This window comes from Pararge aegeria, chromosome 18 (genome assembly GCF_905163445.1).
Source record: "Pararge aegeria chromosome 18, ilParAegt1.1, whole genome shotgun sequence".
Classification (NCBI taxonomy): domain Eukaryota; kingdom Metazoa; phylum Arthropoda; class Insecta; order Lepidoptera; family Nymphalidae; genus Pararge; species Pararge aegeria.
Genome location: NC_053197.1, coordinates 11,646,739 through 11,670,252, shown reverse-complemented (window position 1 = coordinate 11,670,252; position 23,514 = coordinate 11,646,739). Strand labels below are relative to the sequence as shown.

At 35.3% G+C, this 23,514-nt stretch overlaps 2 protein-coding genes across 2 annotated transcripts; both read left to right on the top strand.

Annotated features, from left to right (window-relative positions):
• The first annotated feature begins 1,619 nt into the window (after positions 1-1,619).
• LOC120631577 (glycine-rich cell wall structural protein 1.8-like) lies at positions 1,620-4,003 on the top strand. The gene is made up of 2 exons (XM_039901215.1): positions 1,620-1,656; positions 2,285-4,003. Exons 1-2 carry the CDS (start codon positions 1,645-1,647, stop codon positions 3,683-3,685), a joined length of 1,413 nt encoding a protein of 470 aa, XP_039757149.1. The 5' UTR covers positions 1,620-1,644; the 3' UTR covers positions 3,686-4,003.
• A 5,891-nt stretch (positions 4,004-9,894) lies between these two features.
• On the top strand, positions 9,895-11,187 carry LOC120631715. The gene is made up of 2 exons (XM_039901396.1): positions 9,895-9,915; positions 10,291-11,187. Exons 1-2 carry the CDS (start codon positions 9,895-9,897, stop codon positions 11,185-11,187), a joined length of 918 nt encoding a protein of 305 aa, XP_039757330.1.
• The last annotated feature ends 12,327 nt before the right edge of the window (positions 11,188-23,514 follow it).

Here is a 23,514-nt window from a genome sequence, read left to right as displayed (position 1 = left end):
CAAGGAAAATATCATAATTAAAATAATACATTTAAAATATAAAATAATACATGTTAAATAAAATGTTTTTTTGTTGAAAATAAATGATTGTTTTCCACTGCACGCCCTATGATGTCAACAATCGCAAGAATGAAAGTGCACGACTTGAACATTCCGATCACATGCTTTGGGTCTCTACAGATCGATTTATACACCAGAAAAAGCAATACGCGGGTAATAACAAATATTTTAAACTTTTGTTAAGTTCTTATTAATATTTTAATTGCGAAACGGTGTTTGTTTGTTTGGGTGTTTATTTGTTTGGGTGTTGGGGTGTTTCGGTGTTTGTTTGTTTGTTTGTTTGTTTGTCCTTCATCACGTGGCAGGCTTATTTCTGTCGCTAAGCAGCATTTTCGCAATGCAGTGTTCCGGTCTGAGAGACGTGCTTGCCGATGTAATAGCGGGCACATGAGGGCGATGGTTTAACACTTACCATCCGGTGGGCCATCTGATTAGTCCATCATTTAATACTACAAAAAAAATAAAGTAACATAGGCTACTTTTTAGCTTAGGATAACAAACGGTTCCTACGGGATTATCTCGGGAGTAATAAACCGCTATAAACGCGAACGAAGAACGCGGGCAAAAGATACTAATTTTATATGTTACTGGGAATGTCCAATATAACTGGATTTAAGATGCACTAGTGCTATCACACGTGGGTGTACATTTTGAAAGGACCTTAGTTTGTTAGCTTGCTTTAAAAATCGTTCTTTATTTGATGGTACCTACTTCGATAAAAAAATAGTAGGAACATATACGAGAGATAAGACGGGAAAATGGGTAGACATAATAATTACCTTAAGCTTTTGTGTGGCCCCACTGAAGTCCATAGAGGTGTGAAAATTCGAGCCGATCTCGTTGATTTTAATATAAATTTTGATGATTAATTAGTTATTTCGATGTGATCTTGTGGTACAAGATCAAGTTGGGTTTACGTACGACCCGTAAAGACAATGGTGATAGTCAGTTTTGGGACCGTAAGCTTTATAATTTTTCTATATATAAATAACCTAGGTTATTTTTATTACTAGAAAGGTACATTTAATAAACCTAAAATATAAAATATTAAGTCACTTTGATTTTAGTAAAACGGTTGGTTTTTTCTTTATTCTGGATTACATCTCAGAAAAGTCAAGTTCGGGGCCCAAAGGTCTTGATGAGCGGTTAATGTTTGGTTGTTTGTTTACGTGGTCTAAATTATTTTAGCCAATTCAACGTCTGGTATGTAGCACCCGTGCGTCACGACGTACGACTGAGCTTCAAGAAGTGCATCTAACCGTGATCTAATGATGTAACGCTTCCGGCCTCCAAGTATTACCTCATTGTTGGGCTCGGAAGCCCGATGGCTCGCTCCCATTCTTTCAGCCGGTTCAGTGAAAGGGTCCTCCGATACACTTTTACCCTCGACAGCGCCAGCGCTCAAGCGGGTGCTAGACTTACGCCGTCATATAAATTCGGTGAAAACACTGCGACATCACATTACGAATTCGGCGGCTGTACAAGGCGGTCGTCCGATTAGTAATATTTACGTGTTAGTGTTGTCCTTACACATAGTGGTTTAGTTTCGACAACGTGTCTAGCGTTCTTAAATAAACGTACAAAATGAAATTCACGGTGAGTGTGTGTTCTGTGATATAAAAAGTGCAGGGTTTAGAATTAGTGAACGTCAAAAAACAAGCGATAACCTGTACTTTAAGGATTCCAGTGACAACTGACCTATAAATCAGTAATTCGTTTCAAATTAATGGAATATAATTTTCGGAAAAAAAGCAAAAAGAGTAAAAGCTTTTTCTAAGTTGAATATATTGATTTTAATTTACCATCAAGTTATTCACAATACAGCTTTTAATAGAATGTTACAGAGAGAAATATTGCCAATATGTAGAATGCCTCGCTATGGAGCTTTCATCCATACATTAACTTTCTAAGCTTAAGACTTTCAACGGCATGTTAAAGACTAATTGCATACAAATTGGTCCTGAGTGTAGGTTTATTTTTTGTACCGAGTAAAAGTGGTAAAAGTGAAATTAAATTTATTACGGCAGCTATAATAATCTTGTACAGTGCCATGCGGGTCGTTGTTCTAAATAAACAAGTTTTTGATTCCCGTAGCTTAATTTGCATTAACGAAAGTAATATTACATTATTAAAATGCTACAATAGTTGCCCGCCAACCCGCATTGGAGTCGCGTGGAGGGTTGTTGTAGGCCTTATGTGAATTTATTTTATTTTATTGTTTCAGGTATTCACAGTTTTACTTACCATATCAACAACATGGGGTTTAAAATCCAAAACGGAAGAACCCAAAGATAAAAGAGAAGCATCAGGCACTTATCTACCACAAAGCTCCCACAACTACCAATCACCATCATCCTTGGGCCAGGAAGAAGCTAATGCTATCAGTATTGGAGCCGGATACAGCGTAGGAGGAGGTGCCAAGCCCACCTACAGTTTTGGTGGACAAAATGCTGGAGTTGGAGCCTCATATCAGTTACAGCCAGAAAGTGGACATGCAAACCTTCAACTGGCTGGTTTACAATCTTCGAACGGTGGTCTTGTATCAAATGACCTTTCGCAGCTAATGAGTCAAATATCTCAAGGCCTTAATAGTGGAGCTATATCCTTACCTTCATCTGGTGGTCAAGGAGCTCTATATCAATTTGCCGGCCAAGGCAGTCATGGTGGTCAAGAAATTTCTCTACCCCAATTTACTTACGGAAGCCCGCAATTGCAGCAGTATAGCTTAGGTGAACAAAGTCAAGGAGGCGCTCCAGCTTACGCTTTTGGCACTAAAGGCCTAGGAACGTATGGCTCAACAGGTCCAGTTTTATTTAGCCCTGAATCTTCCGGTAATCAAGCCGCACTAAGCTATGCAGCACCAAATTTCGGTCAATCTTATCAAGCTGCCGCTTTACCTTTAGGTGATTCTGGGCATTCTCTTCCTGGTTTTTCCTTCGGCGGCTCGGGACAGTCTTTCGGTGGATCTCTAAAAGGATTCAGTGGCAACTACGCTACACCAGCTGGAAAATCCTCCTTTAAACCGTCAGCTTTCTTAGGTTCATCAGTCCAAAGTGATTCGGGCGCTGGTCTTGCAGGTTTAACTGGTTCTTATGGATCTCCGTCCTTTACTAACTTCCAGTCATCAGCCGGTGGTCATGGCATTTCTGCTCTTGGTGCTGGCGGACATGGTGCTGGTTTCGGCTCTTTATCCGCCTTTTCCGGTGGTCCATCTAAAGGAGTAGCTGCATCATATTTACCTTCCAAATTTGAAGGTGTGGGATCTTTAGAGTCTATTGCTTCTGCATTTTCTGCTAGTGGTCAAATTGGTCAACCAGGAGCAACCTATGGGTCGTCTCCAAATGCGTACTCTAGCAATGCACATGCAGCATCGGCACCATCCCCTGCCTATTACATTTCATCTGGTAAACATTCTTCACCTAGCTTTGGTTTGGGCAGTTCATCTTACAGAAGCCCTGCCTCAGGTCATAGTTCTTTAAATTCTTTTTCCTCCGGACCTAAATATAGTTTTGGTGGACAGGGCAGTTCACGCTATTTGCCAGCCAAAGACATTCAAGGCTCTTACAGTGAACCCAAATATAATACAATCAAATACAGCGAGGAGTTTAAGCCTCGTTTTAACTAAGGTTATATAGAATTTTATATGTAGATTATGATGTAAATGCTGAATACTGGTTAAGATTGTTTGTGTGGAAGAAGTAAAAAGCGCACAGTGATATTGAGTTGCCTCTGGTAATTTATTTGGGTATGTTCCGATATATGGATTAATCAACGACTGCTGAACACTATATCCTTTTAGAGCTATTTTGAATTTCCAAACTAAATGGTATAGTTTACATAATGTACAAAACTTTTAAACTAGTTATACAGTTCAGTACATTGTAAAAGACTCAATTAGGTGGTTCAATGACCACCGCTACGAGTAATGTTGTTATTTTGTTGCTGTGAATACGTTGAATTTCTGTACATAATTATTATTAGATGTAAGAATGTTTATTTATTGTTGATACGTTGTTACTTTAAGACTGTTATTGTCTAATAAATGATTGTTACGAAATATCTTGTATTTTTTTTTTGCAAATATACCTACATCATTTTACATTTAAATTAATTAACCAAATACAGGAGATGCAATTGAGAAAATCACGAGGTCAGTCGTTTTGAAAATTTAGGTAGAGTTTGTTCTTTATTTAAACTTAACCAGACCAACTTACAAATAGACAACCTATTTGTTACCTACTACTGCTTCACCAGGATTTATAAGTAAAATACTGAGCTATTCTTATTCTAAAGGCTTGCTTACCTGAGACCATACAAGCGAACTAGATTGTAAACGTTTCTTATTACCCACTACGAAATAAACAATAATAACTGTGCAATCTAAAATGAGTTTGACTTAACTATGTCTTATGTATTATGGAGTTCAAGTTATCTAAGAACTTTCCTTACCCAGTTATCATAAAGCGCTACCTGCATTTTGGGTACCTCAAGATTTAAGCTTTGTGATACTTTTGTAACATGTGCTTAAATAATGTAAATTAAGTCAAATCGTTATAATTCTCAATCAAAAATAGCTGATTCTAAAATTAAAGTGTGTGATTTACTATGTATAATATAAGTATAGCTATATCTCACGGATTTGTCTACTTGAAGCTAATCAATTTTTCAAATTTATCAACCTGAAATACCATTTAATTAATAATACACTGGTTTACTCACTTATTTACTACTTAAAAAATTACAATAATTCTATCTTGGTGTACCCAGCGTTTTCTGAGTTCAATAATTCTCATATTAGCCCCAATGTCTAGAAGAAATCTTTTTTAGGGATAAGCTGATCTTATAGAGTGTACAAGTCCTGACATTTTTATACTTAGTTCTATTAGTTTTTGGTATTAACCTACGTCTAACCTAATAACTTTGAGTAACCTATTTAGGTATAAATTGTATTGTAACATAGTTATTATAAATGTGAATAAAGAAACAATTCCCATCTCCAGGATCATATTCATATCTATAAGCCAAATTTTGTCAAGATCCGTTCAGTGGCTCGAACATAGATACCGAATATGATGCTTAAGTTTTGGTGAATCCCACAGAATTCCTTTATTTTACAATATCCTATATCCTTGAGGATGCCATGTATCCCTGTGCCCAGTTTCGTTCAACATCAGTACAGTGCTTGAATTGAACATGGGTAATAAACAAACAAATACTTACGTTTATATAATATTGGTAATATTAGTAGGGAAATGATGATATGAACGAGCGTTGTGGGTGTGATATACATCTAGGACAATACCAAAGTTACACAAACTGATGAGTCACTGTATTGTGCAAATACATGGCTGTATTATGTCCGAGTGGCCACGCTTCAAGAAACATGTATCTTAATTCGCAGTAGCGAAATGCGTTCACTTCCGAATTCTTTGTTACGTATTGCATAAGTATTTTTGTTACCATTTTTATTCGATGTGATTGTTTGTTTTTATTTGTTCTGATTGAAATTGAATCAGAATAAAGTGAGTGGTGTTAACGTAACACAATTTGAGTTAACAAATACGTTTCGAGTTTATATATATATAACAAATTTATATTACGTGTAACACGTTTTTTCTTTTTTTATTAAATGCCGCAAGAACGGTTATGTATACTTATAACTTTTTTGTTTATCATATTAAATATTATTTTATTTATTTAGTCCAGTAAAAACACCAGAACCGAAGCAAAATATAGTGTTCGCTACGAAGCGATCAGGCCGCCATTTGTATTCTGATTTTGTTTTTTTTAAATTGTCTTTTATTTCCTTAGTTTGTAAGTAATGTGTAAATTTATAGTTTGAATATATAAACAGTGTCCTATCTGATATCTCCAAATCCAGGATGCCAGCTTGCTTTATGCAAAATTATGCCAAGATCGGTTGATCGTGGGTGATACAGGTACATACAGGTAACATAAGACTATTTATTATAATCCCTCGTAAAAGTTGTTATCCCCAGGATAGTATTTTAAAATACAAAAAGTGCGAGATTTCAGAACGACATCAGGCGCAGGATCGACTGCTTAACGTGCTCTCCGAGGCACGGGGGTCAATTACTTCCAATTTCCAAACTCCGCGCCGTTACTAAGAATTTCTTGATAGAAAAACCCAAAACTCTGTATTACAACGACCAGGGATCAATTCCAGACACGTGATCTGCAGTCAAATATGGTAACCACTAGACCAACGAGACAGTGGTCAAACAGTGGTCGTATATCCTATACAGTAAGCAGAACGGAGCTTTCTTTTGCATATATTTTGGAATTAAGTTCAGATTCAATAAGTTACCATAGTTTTAGGCCAACCAGGTTCAGTGGGTACTCAGTGCTCCATCAGGGATTGCGTGAATGCTTGCAGATATTTTTTATCCACCTATCCAGGTCAGCTGCAAATTATAGCTTGATGCACACTCATTCAATTATTTTTTAATGCCTCCCAGCGTACCTAAAACTGTCATTTATGGCATGAAGTATTTAACATTGGTTGGTGTAATATATCTAGATAACGAACGGGGATCCACATCGTTGTCGGATTTAATTGTTCAAAGCCTACAGCCCAGAAAGATCGGTCTAAAGACCGTAATTTATCGTAGATCTATATAAAATTACACCGCGGGTTTTTAGTACAGCCCAATAGTAACAATCGATAAATGTAGTGTCGCCACCTGATCTCATAGTTGTGTACTAGAAAGCCAACTGTATATTAGCGTTAGGGTTTCTATCCTTATACATAGATGGCGCTCTTTGCATTTTATTTTAAACAAAAAACTGCTACAACGCCACCATTAAATATTGTTAATATTAAATAGTGTTCCTATTTAGTAGTGAAAAGTTGAACCCAAATCCTCAATCGGGTTCTACGCAACACCGTCGTACCGAAATGCCAAATCACTTGGTGGCATGTCTTTGTCGGTAGGGTGATAACTAACCATGGCCGAAACCTATCAGAAAAGATCGGAGAAAATTCAGAAATTATTAATTACTTTATTTTATTACCTCCCACCTTTAAGAATACTTTTCCTACTCTACTAATAGAACAACTAAGAACTGCCCTAGGTAGGTAGGTATTACACGGCAGGTTACAATTCCAGCAATTACCTTATTATAAGAAATTAACTCATTTGTTTCACGATTTACCGTAATATATAGAAGATGACTATAATATAAAAATAGTCGGCATCTCAACGATGCTTATTAGGAGTAAAATATACTTACTTGATTGAGTTACTTTATTTCTTCCATAGAGCTATGCTTATAGATTCGAAAATATGTATGGAGCTTTACTAAATGTATTGAAAGGAAATAAATAAACTTTTTAACAACATTCATACTTTTATATAATTTATGAGTAACCTTGACTTACTGACTTGTTTAGTGACGGATAGCTGTTATTATTTTAAGTGATTCAGCATCGACACATGCCATGAACAACTACTGGTAAAAAAGAACTAGGGATATGAACGTGCCATAAGAAAGTTTTCTGTGAAAATATATCGCTAAGCTTAAACTCCATACAGGGGATGAAAACTTGTAAAAAGGTCCTGTTATTTCTGAATTTAGGTTGCCAAATAAGAAAAATAAAATACTGTTTAAGCGTTTTCCAAATATCAGCTACTGAAACCACACACTGAAAGCGGACGTCGGCTATTTTTAAAGATGGAAGTAACGTGAGATCTTCATTTATCCGTACTTAGGTATAATAAAACCGTAACTGGAAGATTTTTGTACAATTAATATATTTTGAAATATTTGACTGGGGGAACCTTTATAATCGATACTGAGTACAAAACAGATTTTTATTATTATTAAATTTTTGTCTGTCTGTCTGACCGAGCATCACGTGAAAACTACTGAACGGATTTAAATAAAATTTTGATATAGTGGTAGCTGGTATCCCGGGTCAACATATAGGATACTTTCTATCCCGATAAACAATAAGTTTCCTCCGGGAAATTTGCACCGGTTTTAATAATTCTTGTTTTTATTTGACAGTGGGTACTACCATGTATTGTCTAATTTTAATAAAGATCTGATGAATATTATCGGAGATCAAGGACATAATTATTCACATATAACAGCAAGTCGCAAGGCATATGGGACAACGATCGAATACATGCGTACCATACTACTTAATATTATAAATGCGAAAGTTTGTGAGGGTGGATGTATGGATGTATGGATGTATGTATGTATCAACTAAAATAATGACTTAGTATACCACGTAAAATAATAGTAGGTACAGTGGCGTGCACAGGTTTTTGACCAAGGTATGCATAAAGCACATGGTACATGGCATAAAATGGAAAAATTCCCCTTAAATACGAGCTATATAAAATAATTTGGGTATGCAGTGCTTTTGTGCATGTATGAAGTGCACGCCACTGAGTAGGTACATAGCTTGCCACGATGATTATGATGTTAGCATCACATCTATTCTAGCTTCTCGATTGACTCATACGAGGGCGAAGTCGCGAGGGTCCGCTAGTATATAAATATAAGGCTTTCTCATCCTTGGTTGCCATAGATAAACAAAATGCAACATGATTATGAAATACAATCATTAACAAGATACCGAGGTTGTGCTATTCATTGGAAATAGTCCAATATGCACTAATAAGTATACTAACTTGCTAATTGCTAATATACGAGCGCGTTTCAAAGATTTTTTAGCCCAATTTAAAATGAACCACAATTTATTTATTTATTTATTAGTAATCCAACAGCGTTACGAACTATTTTGGTTAAAGGTTTATCTTATTAGTAAAATAAGGCCAAATCTAGATTACAAATATAAATCAATAGGTACAAGTACAACATATACAAAATAATCAGTTACGATATTCACAACAGCATGAATGAGTGTGAGTGGGTGTGAGTGTGCGTAAGTGTGTGCGTGTGTTCATAAGTGTGCAAAAATGAATTATTTCACATCATTTATTATCTCTCGCGATGCAGTTTAGTTATTTCATTCTTCATATACAATGAAGATAATTCGCGATAACTAGAGACTTTCGTCTAAAATCGACCTGATGCGGTGGGTGGATTACACCAATTACCTGTTTTTGTAGTTATTATTGACGGCCGAAGCAGTCGGCTCACCTGATGCTAGGTACGTGGAAAACTATACATCATAAACAGGGCACGCAAGGAACACATCCTATACAAAGATTGTATATATATATATATATATATATATATATATATATAATTGGAATCTCGGAATCGGCTCCAACGATTTTCATGAAATTTAGTCACTCACTTGAGTTGATCAGTCTTATCACTCTGAGACATTGATATACTATTGATACACTATTAGACAAGAAAAAGAAGATAGTAAATTAACCCTAATGAGTGGAGATACTGTGAAAGTTATTTTAATATTAATATGAATAAAACGTCGAAAATATACAGATTTGTTGCTTCACGTAATCGCTTTCGGTAGTCTCTGACTTGTATAGGAAACCTATGTCGTGTCTGACATAACTCAACAGCCACTTTAAAAATCGCAATATCTTTAATATCTTCGATGGGAACGCGTCTATAAGTGCTCGCAATGCGTTTCCGCCGTGTTGCAGGAAGCTGGCGTTCTCAGAGAAACTGGATCTGTTACGATGCAGGACAAAGACCTATCGGTCACTTCCCTTAGTAGGTACTTCCATCTGGAACCGAAGGAAAGTTGCCCATAGCCGCTCATATAAATAAGTGAACTTTATATTCACTTACACTTTTCCGAGCAACGGTGAATAGAACACTTTTACTTAAAGTAATTTTAATCGAGAAATGTAATTGCACAAAATGGTGAAAAAGGGATTCTTTGTAAGTTATGCATTGCTCTTCTTTAAATGGGCATATTGTGTTACTTATTAGCGTTTCGAATTCGTTGTTAGTTTCGCAACCTTTAACCTTAGGCCTGGTTTACATCAAGCAAAGTGTAGGTCGAGGAACTCTCTGTTACATTTGGCAAACACGAGTTCGACTCAATAAAACACGCGTCGAACAAACTTTTCCACTTTAATATTCACTGTCAGCCTTTGTTTTATCAAAAGTACGATTAAGAATAGCTCTGAATTGGTATAAACTAACCGTCATACGAAAGAAAAATACAATGCAGCTATAAGGCACTGATTGATGGATCTAAACGCCTATTTGGAATTGTCTATGTCGAATTGTAAAACTGGTTTTTTTTTTCAGATCTTCGCCGCTTTCGCTGCACTCGTGTTGGCTAGCGAGATTGAAGACAATGAGCAAAAGAAAAGGGGAGCTGGGAAGACGAACACTCTGAACGCCATCCCTACGGGAGCACAAAAGCCTGAATATACTTACAGCATTTATACCCAAAGTGCGAATGCACAGAGCATCCCAAGCCAGTCCTATCAGAGTCAAGTACCAAATTTATTCTATCCTAGTAGTCAGGTTGCAAGCCAGTACTATGCTCCATCTAACAACCCTGACACATCTACCTCAAACTCTCTTCATACTCAAGTTACACCAAATATCAACTCCCAAGTCGCACAGCACACTCAACCTCAATTCATACCTATAAACTTCATTCCCAATCCAGGTTATCAATCGAAATATCAAATTTTATCTCCAAAACAAAGTGGAAGTTTGCAGTTGGCTTTTGTACAGCAGCCTGCAATACAACCTTCGCAAATTCTTCAGTATCCTCATTCATTCTTTTCGCCGAGTCATTCAAATCTCATCACAACCCAAAATGGCATTTTGGGTTCCCAAGGGCATTTTAGTTTCAGTCCGACCTTGCAACCTTTATCGTTGGGGGGTTCTTTTCTAGGTCAACCTTCAATGGTTGTCCTACCTCAGGGTCATTCCGGCCTATACAATAATTTGGTTTACCCTAACCCGACTCAAAGCTTCTATAACTATTATCCATCGCATTCTCAAGCCAAGTATAGTTACGCTTCAGGGCAAACCGTATCGCAGTCTAATGATCAAGCCCAAAGCACAATCCCTCAATCTATTACAAAAGATGACTCTATAAGCGCACACAACAGTGAATACATAACTCCTTCGGATTCCAGCTCCGGATACAAAAACTCGTATACCAGAAGTACTTATTCCAAACTTTGAAGATTGATAGATTGTAATGCCAAATATTGCTTTTAATTGTTTACTGTTATTTGTTTTTGTTAATCTTTTATTTATTTGTTCGACTTAATAACTAAGCCATGTTAAATAATAACAAATACAATTTTATAAATAATTATTATGGTTTTATTTGTATTTTTATAGAGGTGTTTAATGACTGTTATATAAGTTATTGTTGTAGCCGAGGGCAGTAACGGCATTAATGTGATTAGACCAACTATAATGATTACTTAGTAGGGTTATAAATACATGATTTGTTATGAGAAAGAAGCGGGTCATGCATTATAGTTTTATACACCTACTTTTTGCTTTTCGATAATGTTATTAGGGCATATTGCATGAAGATTTGGTGTAAATAAGCAACGATATTTACTACGTATGAATTAGTTGAACTTAAATTGTTGAAGTGAGAAAAGTAAGTGATTAAATATAGCGCCATTGAAATCAATAAATCCATCTGTAACCCACCAAGTTATTTAAATATTGGTTAACGTTCTGCAAGGATTTTTTGATTATATTATCATATTTCGCCACTACTAAATTTTCGCGGAGTATTGCAAATTAAGCTTAATTTACATACTAACCTGATGATTTAAAATTGTTTGGAATCTAACCCTGATGATTGAAGCAAACCCAGTAATTAGGCCAATAAGGCAGTTATACAAATATTTAATGCCTTGAACGTATTGCAATATGTTAAAAAAAAAAACAGATGAATGTGTCAATACTTATCAAAACGCGTGACCTCATCTTCTTGAACTCTTCAGTGAAAGGAATACATAAATGCTCGTTAATTGCAGCTTGTAATATTTGTAACATTTCTATATACATTATCTGTGCTATAATAACATAAGATGCGAGTGCTTTCGATTGTATTTTTAAATTGGGGTAACTTCACATATGAAGGTATGTAGCTATTAAAGTGACAGGTGTTTATGTAATTTCTTTAGCCTCTCTTGTCACACATCCATCAAAGATTTATCAATGAAGTATATGTTGCAGATAAATCTTATAAGTAATCGATTATTTAGGCGTAAATCAACGATTTATTTTTATCCGAAATATTGGATCGTTTTACGAATTTGGTTGGAGATATATTAATTGAAAATCCACTTTTTGGGTCCTAATATAAATATTGACCACCAAACTGCATTGGAGCAGCGTGGTAGGTTCTATGCTCTTAAATGCTCTCTCCTATCGCGAGAATATAGGAGGCTTGTGCCCAAGAGCGATAGTTATTAGGCTGATGCTGATGGTGATAGATAATATATAATATTATAAAAAAATCTAAAATCCATTTCCGATACATTCGCTTTTATTCTTTAACGTTTAATACCCTAACCTTAAATACCAACGAAAACAATCGTATTCAATACACATACTAACATACATACATTGCTAATACCATAATCTCTGTCGTGAATAAAAAACAATAGGTAAGGTACCTACCATAGTTTGGTGAAAAGTGGAGCTCTTAAGGTAAATCTGAAAAAGGTGCCTGACATGTTATAGATCAGACTATATCTATATATTTCATGCCCTAGAATTACAGAGAAACATGAAATAAAAGTAGTTCGTCTCAAATTGATCAACGTACATTTATATATGTTTGTAGGGAGCTTCCTAGCATCACTTAAATCGGTATTACTGTTAAACTGTAGTATATAACTATATATAATGTTTGTAGTATATTATGTACATAACTTACTTTATTTTGAAATAATTTTGGATTATATTAATGAAACAAACGTCAACAAAATCAAATCAAGTAGGCTACCAGTGTATTGCAAACACTACGCAAATCTACAGACGGTCAACAGCATGGTGAGCGATTATGTGAAAATTCTGTATCATTACATTTATGTTGTAATACGATTGCGTAATACCACCATAGGAAATTATTCGAGCGAACACTTCATAAGCGGAGTATGAAATTGTATCTTCATCTGACTATGAAGCAATTTCAAAGATTGACAGAATTCGACCATCCGTTTGTGCTACCAAATTATACCGCGCGGCAAGAACAGGTCGACGCAATATAATGTTCATCCATTAATTTTTTACCGCACATAGAAGAGTTATATGCTTTGTTTGTTTTTGATATGGTCATTTGCAACACCTGCTACTAGCGACTACACAAAATTGCTGCCTTAATATGAAAATTATTTGCTTTGAAACTCTCGTCTCTTATCTCTACATACTTAGAGTGACACATTAAGAAAAAATGCTAAGCTTGTAACACTCCACAGTAAGTAATAAAAAAAGGAATTAGTCAACTAGGATTTACATTGATTCCTTCCTAATAATTCCCTACTGCGGTGTGCCGAGGTCTTCTTAGAAGAGAGGAAATAAGATCACTTAAGACTATTCGATTGCGATTGGTGATAAAAACCGAGGCCGAGGTCTTAACGTGTTCTCTGAGGCAAGGGGTTGGATGCTGCCAATTTCATAACTCTAGTTTAGTACTGAGAGTTCCTTGCAAGAAACTGCCAATAAGTATTATCTGACCTCGTATATATAAGTAGTATCTGGTCGAACAAAAATAAGGCAGTTTTATCGCAATCATACGCGAATCATGAAATTATATCTATACGTTGTGACGCTGATTTGGGGGATTAGTTTAGTATAACTGTCGAAAAAGTCAGGTAGTTTCCATCTTAGATTACATTAGCATTTACCACCAGGTATGATTGCAGTCAAGGTCAAACTTGTCAAATGACAAAAAAAGGTTGTCGTTCTAACTATTCACACTATACCTACAGAGCATCTGCATTAAAGAAAACCACAAGGTCTCAATAACTCAACACAATAGGAAAGGCGTTGGTATCGGATGCAAGGGTTACAAAGAGAGATCGCAATAGGATATCGGCTCCGCTCAGGTGGGTTAGAAAGTGCAGTGAAACCGATAGTACTAGGCTGTCTAGGGCCCAGTATTTTTACATGAACGTGAAACGTGTGCTATTACGTCGACAGCGCATTACGGACGCATTTTTTAATACTGAATGAAAAAATGAAAAAAAAAATGAAAAAATTTTTATTCAAAAAATACGTTTTACATTTAACATTTATCCGTTGTTGGGACATCCTTTTAAGTAATTATTTTACTTGTGCCAGGGTGTCCCGCCTTCCGTAAAATGTATATAATATGTATTATCTGTGTATATATTCTTATATATATAAAATCAAATCAATAACCGGGAGAGAGTGTGTGTGTTTCTGTGTGTGTGTGTGTGTGTGTGTGTGTGTGTGTGAGTGTTTGTGTGTGTGTGTGTGTGTGTGTGTGAGTGTGTGTGTGAGTGTTTGTGTTGCGATTGGGATTTTACTTGTTTGCTTCGAGTAATGCCTCAGTGTCTTCATATGTTAGTTTTCCAAGCCACTCAGTTAGAGTCTTTTTAAGCTGGTAAGTATTAAGTGAGTGTATATTTAATAAACTGTTTACCTTCTTGTAGATATAAGTCGATTGTCTAGTATATTGTTTTTTAGCAAATGTAGTTTTTACAATATTTGAACCTGTTCTAATGTTTATTCTTCTTTTCGTCTTTGTGTTTATGTCTATGGTTACTGTTTTATGCCTCCTTAATAATAGTTGTAATATATATAGCTTTCTCACACTCAACAAGTTATCTATGGAGTATAGCTCAATTGTGGGGAATCGATATGGTTTGCAGTACATTACTTTTAACAAGGCGCGATGACTACGTTCTAATTCAAGGAATTTAATTTTTGATGCTCCTCCCCATATTGGAACGCAGTAAGACAGTATGGATTTAGCAAGAGCTGTATAGACTTGTTTAACAACTTTATTTGTTGCAACATGTCTTAAGATTTTAAAGATCCAAATTAATTTTCTAATTCTGCTAGATATTAATTCAAGATGGGAATGCCAGGATAATCTTTGGTCAATAATTATGCCTAAGTATTTGGTTGAGTTTATTTTATCAATGGTAGGACACGTACAAATTACGCTCTGGTCGTCACAGTAATGTATTTTTAGATTTGATGTAATTGGTTGACTTTTATTATTTATTGCGAAACATATATAGTTTGTTTTATTAGTGTTAAGTGTGAGAAAGTGAGCATTAAGCCAACTTGATATTTTTCTTAAGCCTGTTTCGGCAGCGCTATGAACTTCTATCCAAGTTTTCCCATAAAATACTATAGCAGTGTCATCTGCATAAGAGTAAATATGTCCAGAATTTATTTTAAAATCACATAAGTCATTTATGTATATTAAAAACAAGGTAGGTCCCAAGACACTACCTTGTGGAACACCAAAGGTCATTTCAAGATCAGAACTGATAGAGTCGTCTATTTTTACGCGCTGAGTTCGGTTACTTAGATAGTCCTTCATCAGGTTAAGCTGGTTTCCTCTAATTCCTATGTTATGTAGTTTTTTTACAAGGATGGGGATAGAAACTGTATCGAACGCCTTTTTTAGATCCAAAAAGACAGTTAGACATTTATTTTTCTGGTCAAGATGGTCAGTAATTCGCGAAGTTAAATCTAAGATGATATCTTGCGTACTTTTCCCTTGTCTAAAGCCATATTGCGAGGTAGATAATATGTTAAATTTATTTAGGTAGTGAATTAGTCTGTTATTAATTAATTTTTCCATTACTTTAGACATACCCGTTAATACTGAAATTGGCCTGTAGTTATTGATTTGAGTTTTTTCCCCATTTTTATACACAGGAGTAATAATTGATTGCTTCATAAGTGAAGGGAAAACACCTTTTGTAAAACAAAGATTTGCTAAATAAGTGAGTATGGGAACTATTAAGTCTTTTGAGCGTTTTAAAAACTTTGTAGGGATGTTATCAATACCAGAAGCACTGTCTGATTTTAACTTCAAGAGAATTGAAGTTACCTCTTCGTGATCGGTATTTAAGATAACAAAGGATGACAATTGATTATTACCGTTAGGTATCTCTATTGATTTGTGAAGGAGTGATAATTGATTGTTTGATTCAATTTCTTTAGCAAGGTTTGGTCCAACATTAGCAAAGAAGTTATTTACCGAGTTAACTGCCTTTGCAGGACATGGGTCGATGTCTAGTAATTGGGAATTTGTTGTTTTACTGGGTTTTGAATTAGTTAAATTTCTTACATTGTTCCATAGCACTTTTGGATTTTTATCAAGTAATAATTTCCTATCATGTAAACGTTTTACTTTCTTAATTAAATTGTTACAGTAATTGCGATATCTTTTAAATGTTATTTTAAGTATGTTATCATCTGGATTACGTTTTAGTTGTTTTTGCAAATTATTTCTATGACGAATACAGCGTAAGATACCATGAGTTATCCATGGTTTTAATGTTCTTTGTTTTTTAGGTAAATTCATAGTATGTGTATTTTCTTGTAAAGATTCAGTGATTTTAGTAGTTAGAGTTTCAAGTAAACTGTTCGGGTCGTCACATTGCAGTAAAGAAGATAGGTTTTTATTTGCTAGTGTTATAAGAGCTTTGTCAAAATCAATATAAGTTTTCTTCTTAGTAGTCTCTCTAGCATATTTAATTTTAGTTAAACTACAAAATACCATAAGATGGTCTGTGATGGTTGTGTTAAAGACAGCTACACTAGCATTGATCTTTTTTCTGTCCAGTTTTAGCATAAAGTGGTCTAAGCAGCTATTATCTCTAGTTGGTAATATATGCCCTGGTAAAAGTCCAAACGTAGATAGCATATTTAGATAATTATGTCTATTTTTATGATCTGTGGAACTTTCATTAGGTTTCTGGATAAGATTAATATTAATATCTCCAGTTACTACAATACTTTTACAAGTTTTGATTATGTCAAGGTGCATTCTAAGTGATTCAGTAAATCTATCAGTATTAGTATTAGAAGGTGACCTATATATACCTAGTATGATATGATTAAAAATATCAATCTGAACACATGATGCTTGATCTAAGATAATTTCTTTTATTTTAGGATTAAGATTGCTTTTAACAAATATTACTACCCCATCGTTTTGGTTGAGACGATTAGCTGTAGCAAATGATATATAGTTATTTAACTGAGGTAAGTTTTTACTGTCGTCAAGTCTGCATTCTGTTAGTATTAATATGTCGATTTCATGCCTTAGATTTGATATTGTTACTTGTAAGACATCAATGTTTTTATATATACTTCGTATATTTTGGGTGATAATAGTTAAATCTTTTTTACTTATATGTATATATTCATTTAAGTTTTCGATATCGCAATTTATTGAAGTAGCTATTTCAGTTTTGTCTATTTCATTCACTGTTGATAGTGTATTATCCATTTTGAAATGTTTTTCCCTGTATGCGTGTGAAGCAAGTGTTCGTCACCACGGTATGATTAAAGATTAGCTTACAGTATTTTTCGTGTAGTGTAATATACGTCCTTCTTAGCAGCAATTCATGTGTTACAACTATGATATTCCAGAGTAGTAACATAGATTTTTTAGGTAAAGATTGTTTGAGTATGTTTGGTGTGTATAGCAAACTATATAGGGTGATTTTTGGTAGTAATTTGTAATTGTAAGTTATGGAATGTGACCTTTGAGAGATATGTGTGAGTAAAGTAAGTGATGTGTGTATGAAAGTATTTAGCTCGCATGTTTTAAGATTATATACAATCAGATAGATGTAGTAACAATGTAAATTTATAAGAGTGATTGACACTGTATTCACTAAGCATAGTCAGTCTTCTTGTTGCAGTTTTTGAATTTGGGCCTCGTTAGTAATCAGAATCACTCGCGAATTGTCGTCTTTCCTCACATACACTTTGCCATAAGACGTCCAACAGTATTTATATAGACCCGAATTTGTAAGCCCTCTTCCCAGAAAATATAGTCGGGAGGCCTTCGCTGTTAAGTTTTCAGATATGTAAACCGGAGTGTCTGGTTCACGGCGTAGTCCTAAATGTTTCGCACAGATTTTTGTCTTGTTTTTTATATTAAAAGACTTACTCATTTTAAGGAAGTTATTTTTGGTTATTGTTGACATTGTTTCTATTATTATAGGCGTATTCCTTTGTCCTTCCTTTCTTGGACGTACTCTATATATGTCTCTTATATCAGACCTACTTATTTAAATGCTGCCTATAAAGACAATAGCTATACAACAAATATTTAGTACCTAAAAGCTAGCTAATTCGATTAACGAACGAGGTTCTTGATTCTATTTGCTGGTTGCGCTTAGTAGCGATACCTACTCATTTTTAAAATATCGGTCAAGCAATTTTGAATTATTTTAGTTATCAGTTGTATACAGTTGTAACGTTATTTTTCTTGAAATAGATACCTTGAATATTGGTGGCATATGGTCATTAGCACGGGAAAGTATACAGTTTGAGATTATTGAAAACCGAAACAAATGCGAGCAAATTCGCAGACAACAGCTAGTTTGAGATAGATAATAGAGACTTTTATTTCTCAGTTGCCCGTCCATAAGTTAATTTATTTTATTAAACGTACGTTTATTAAAAGTTCCCAAGCATTTTTATCTATTATATAATTTTGAAGTTATATAAAAAATACACTAATGTTAAAAACCTTGGGAAAGAATTGTATAAAGTATTTACCCGAATAGGTAATTAATACCCGATTTAGTATATTCGCTTTTTTTTCTGAAAAAAGCCATCATTGCTTGACGAAAATCACTTCTGGTGGAAGAAAATGAAAAAGTTAACTCTAATTCAAGTGCTATAAATTACAAAACAAATAGAGAGAAAGCGATATCTATTTATGCCATTATTTGTATACATATATGTATACCTACACAGGATTAAGAACATACAGAAACCGTGTACACAACTAATATTGAAGCATAAAAACCACTCCACTTTAGAATGGTTTCTCGAACAACGGTTAGTCACTTCGTACCATTTTCTCGAACAACGGTTAGTCACTTCGTACCATTTAGCAGTTGACAGTAATTATTTAAATAAGCGTTCCCCATAAAATGGGAAAATGGGAAAAAAATATGAGCAACATTCCGCCGTTTTCACTGTTTTTGGACACATTGCACTGCATACAATAATCGCTGCATGAGAATTCTTTATGTCCTTAATTCATTGTAAGTATACATATATGATAAACAAAGTGTTTTGCGCAGCGTCGCGGTTTAAATTACCCCAGAGGTTAAAGGAATTTTAATTTTTGTCGACTACATATACAAAATCTCGACACACCATGATCAAGTTGTTTGCGCGCTCAAAACCTCGCTTGAAGTAAGTACCTAAGATACCGTGAAATTTTATTTTGCCAATAAATAATGTATGGCGATGCGGCTGGCTAGGTCTTTCAACAATCGTTGGAATAGTGACGCAATGTTTTGTTTCACTTCAGCTGATAGCACCTTTCAAAAGTTAGAGTGTGAAGAAACACCGTTTATTATTCTGACGTTATGCCACCTTTATCATATATATATATTTTTTAATATGAAATAGCACGGAATTAAGAACACACAGAACCCTCATCTAGCCATTATTGCATGCATTGTGTCCTAAAATAATAAAAACAAGTCTCACTTCAGACCCGCAGAATGTTGCTAGCTCACGAGAAACATTACTAAGGTGGAGTGGTTTTTGATCGCTTCAATTTTAGTCGTGTACGCGGTTTGTGCCGCGTGGTGACGGCAGATCAGAATATAGTTGTCACCACCCCTACGTGACTAAGGGAATATAACTGGGAGAGGCCTTTAGTCCAGCAGTGGACTGTAATAGGCTGTTGATGATGACACGGTTTCTGTATTTTTTTAATTCTGTGTCAAATAGATTTTCTGCAATAGATCTCGATGGGCCATATAGCGGAAGGAGAGTTAATGTAATGTCGGTCGCAAGAAGGGAGCATGGTAACATAACGTTGCGTAACACATCCGCGCGTGGACTGGAATTGCCGCAGTCAATCATAATTAGTGACAGTCAGTTGTGTCCATAGAAAATCGATGTAAAGTCGTCTTTACTTTACCTACGAAATGTTTTTATATTCTTAGTTGTCTCCAAAAATATGGCTTTGAAGAATGTTTCTAAATTAATTTCTAAAGTTTTAAGATGATAGTCATATGTAAAACAAACTCTAAATATATAAGAAAATTGCACGCCAGAAAGTGGCAAACTGTTGGCACTATTATCACTTACAATACCAAAAAAATGTACACAGTTAAAACAACAAAATTTATTCTATTCTATACCATGCTCAGAGAACTTAACGAACTATTGCCTCTGCAAAGCGTCTTCTGTGTTATTGTACCATCTTCTGCGATCACCATCCTAGCGCAGCGGGGAGTTTTCTTATGAGAAAACCCTTCCTTTGGTAGAGGTCCATAGTCCAGCACATGTCTTGTTTAATAATATGACTAATTTCAACCCTGTATAGAAATAGTCACAGTTAAAACTACAATCGTTACTTAATATTGTATTTGACGGCCGAGTGGCGCAGTGGGCAGCGACCCTGCTTTCTGATTCCAAGGCCGTGGATTCGATTCCCACAACTGGAAAATGTTAGTGTGATGAATATGAATGTTTTTCAGTGTCTTGGTGTTCATCTGTATATTATAGATAATTATTTATGTACTTATATTATTCATAAAAATATTCAACAGTCATCTTAGTAGCCATAACGCAAGCTACGCTTCAAAGTAAGCGTAGCTTGCGTGTGTGGGCTAGATGGCGATGTGTGCATTTTTAATACTTTAAAACGGGCGAGTATGTTTGTTTTGTTTATCCTTCCATAGTGCCCTTACTAAGCAACCAACATGATATTTGGCTCAGATTTGGTTTAAAGGACGGCGGTGTATAGGTTTATTTTTATGCCAAGAAAACAAGCGGTTACTACGGAATTTGTTAAAAAAACAATTATAAAAGATTACGAAAGACGCGGGTAAGAGAAGAAGAAGAAGAAACACTTTATTGCACGTATAACATACAGGAAAAGAAACAGTAAGGAGTATACAGTACACAATGTAGACATGCAAAGGCGGCCTTATTGCTGCAAGCAATCTCTTACAGGCAACCTTTGTAGATAGGACTTACAGCAAGAGAACGGGATAGTGCCAAGAGTGTTGATAGATATACATAAATACCAAAATGTAAAGATACAAATACATATATAATTTAAATAAATATACGTAATATATAAAATATACCTACATGATATATAAATAGAAAATATACATAATATATATAAATATATAACAAACATAATATATATAAGTAGATTTTAACACAGTTGAAAAAAAAAAAAAAAAGAATATAAAGAATCTACTTCAAATTTCATCACTCAAAGAGAGGTAGTAGTCCTTCAGACGACTCTTAAATATCGGAAGGGAACTACTTCCACGGATTTCAGCAGGCAGATTGTTCCAGAGCATAACTGCTTTAAAGGTGAAAGAATTACTGAAGAACTTCGTTTTACTAAAAGGGAGTACCAGACGGTTACCAAGGCGGGATCGAAGGTTGGAATGAGAAGATGAGTCAGAAATAAAGCGAAAACGATCCCTTAAATAAGAGGGAGATAAATGACTATTAAGAATAGAATAAAAAAAGGAAAGTAGATGAACTTCACGGCGTAAACGGATAGGCAACCATTTTAGTCTAGCTCGGTACTCCGATATGTGATCAAATTTACGCAGTCCAAACACAAACCGGATGCATAAATTTTGAAGGCGCTCGAGCTTATTAAGAAGTTCTTCGGTAAGGTCAGGATAGCATGAGTCTGCATAATCCAGTATAGGAAGAAGAAGAGATTGGGCAAGAGAAATTTTAGTTTTAATAGGAAGGAAATTTTTCCAACGATTTAAGTACCCAATCGAAGCAAAGATTTTTCGACTCACCTCAGCTACCTGTGGGGACCACGACAGATTATTGTCTATGACGAGGCCAAGATTTTTTACAAAAGTACTCGGAATCAAATTTGTGTTGTTAAACTGGACAGAGGGCAAGGTACAGAAATTCACCTTAGCTAACTGCTGACGGCTGCCTATAATAATAACCTGAGACTTATGCGGATTTACGCAAAGTCCATATGAATTGCTCCATGTGTAGATACTGCGCAGGTCATAGATGATAGATATTATCTTTCATATTTTTGTTAAGTTTACTTTATATCCTGCACTAGGAACGACAATGGGCAAACGGGTGACGTTTGAACATACAAGCTTTCACTTTTCAATTCCTCTTAACCTTTAAATTTTTAAGGTTTTAATATAAGTCGAACGACTGAACACGAGGTACTGAATTCGATTCCTGGGCCAAAAATTGTCAGGTTTAAAGTTTTCTGTCTAAAAATTTACAGTTCAAGCCCGGGGTTATCGCCCATCCTCACGGCCTGCAATTGGCTCCGGGTTGATTCACTTACACGTGATAAGGGTATAACACCTGGTGGTAAGTGATGATGCAGTCTAAGATGGTAGCGGGCTAACCTGTTAGGGTGTATGGCAGCTATATTTAAACCATACCCCTAATTGGTTCCTACGCGACATCATGCCGGAACGCTAAATCGCTTAGCGGCACGTGTTCGTCGGTAGAGTGGTAACTTGCGCCGGCCGAAGCCTTATACCAGACCAGAGAAAATTCGGAAATAATAAATTCCTAAATCTCCCCTGCCAGGAATCGAACCCGGGACATCAAAATTTAGCGCTCAACGCTGCTTCAGGAATGTCGACAAATCCTTCTCTACTGTAAGATATAAGCTTGTGTATTAAGAAGCTACCGATGTTGATAATGACAAATTAAACGCGTTTTGTAAATAATTTTTATCACCATATTAATATAGTATATTATATAATTAACGTCCCATGGCTGGCCACAGGGCCAATCTCATAGGAGAGAAGGTTGTACACTGTAAGACAGTCTACTCTTAACGTTTCTTCAATTTATAGCCCACCACGCTACTATCAATATCAATATCGGCGGCCTTATCGCTTTTAAGCGATCAGGCCGCCTTTTGTATTCTACTCCTGTTTTTGTGTTTCTCTGTATTCGTCCTTTATTTTCCTAACTGTGTAGTGGTGTACAAATAAAGAGTTTAAATTTAAAAAAAATATCAATCAGTTTGGTGGTCTTTAACGATTATTATCACACGTTAGTATAATAAGTAATTACCGGTACCAACAGCCAACAGACCAACGTGCTCTCCAAGACAAGGGGTTTGTCAATAACTTCGGGCTAGCTTGCAACAGAATGCAAATCGTACGGGGTCAAATTTTGGCACTAGGCGGCGAAATCAGCTTTGCGATTTCGATAGTAAAAAAACCTTAAGTTATGGTAATATAAAACGAAAGATTATTAAATTATTTAAAATAGTGTTAATCATAAAGCGAATTTCCAAACGGG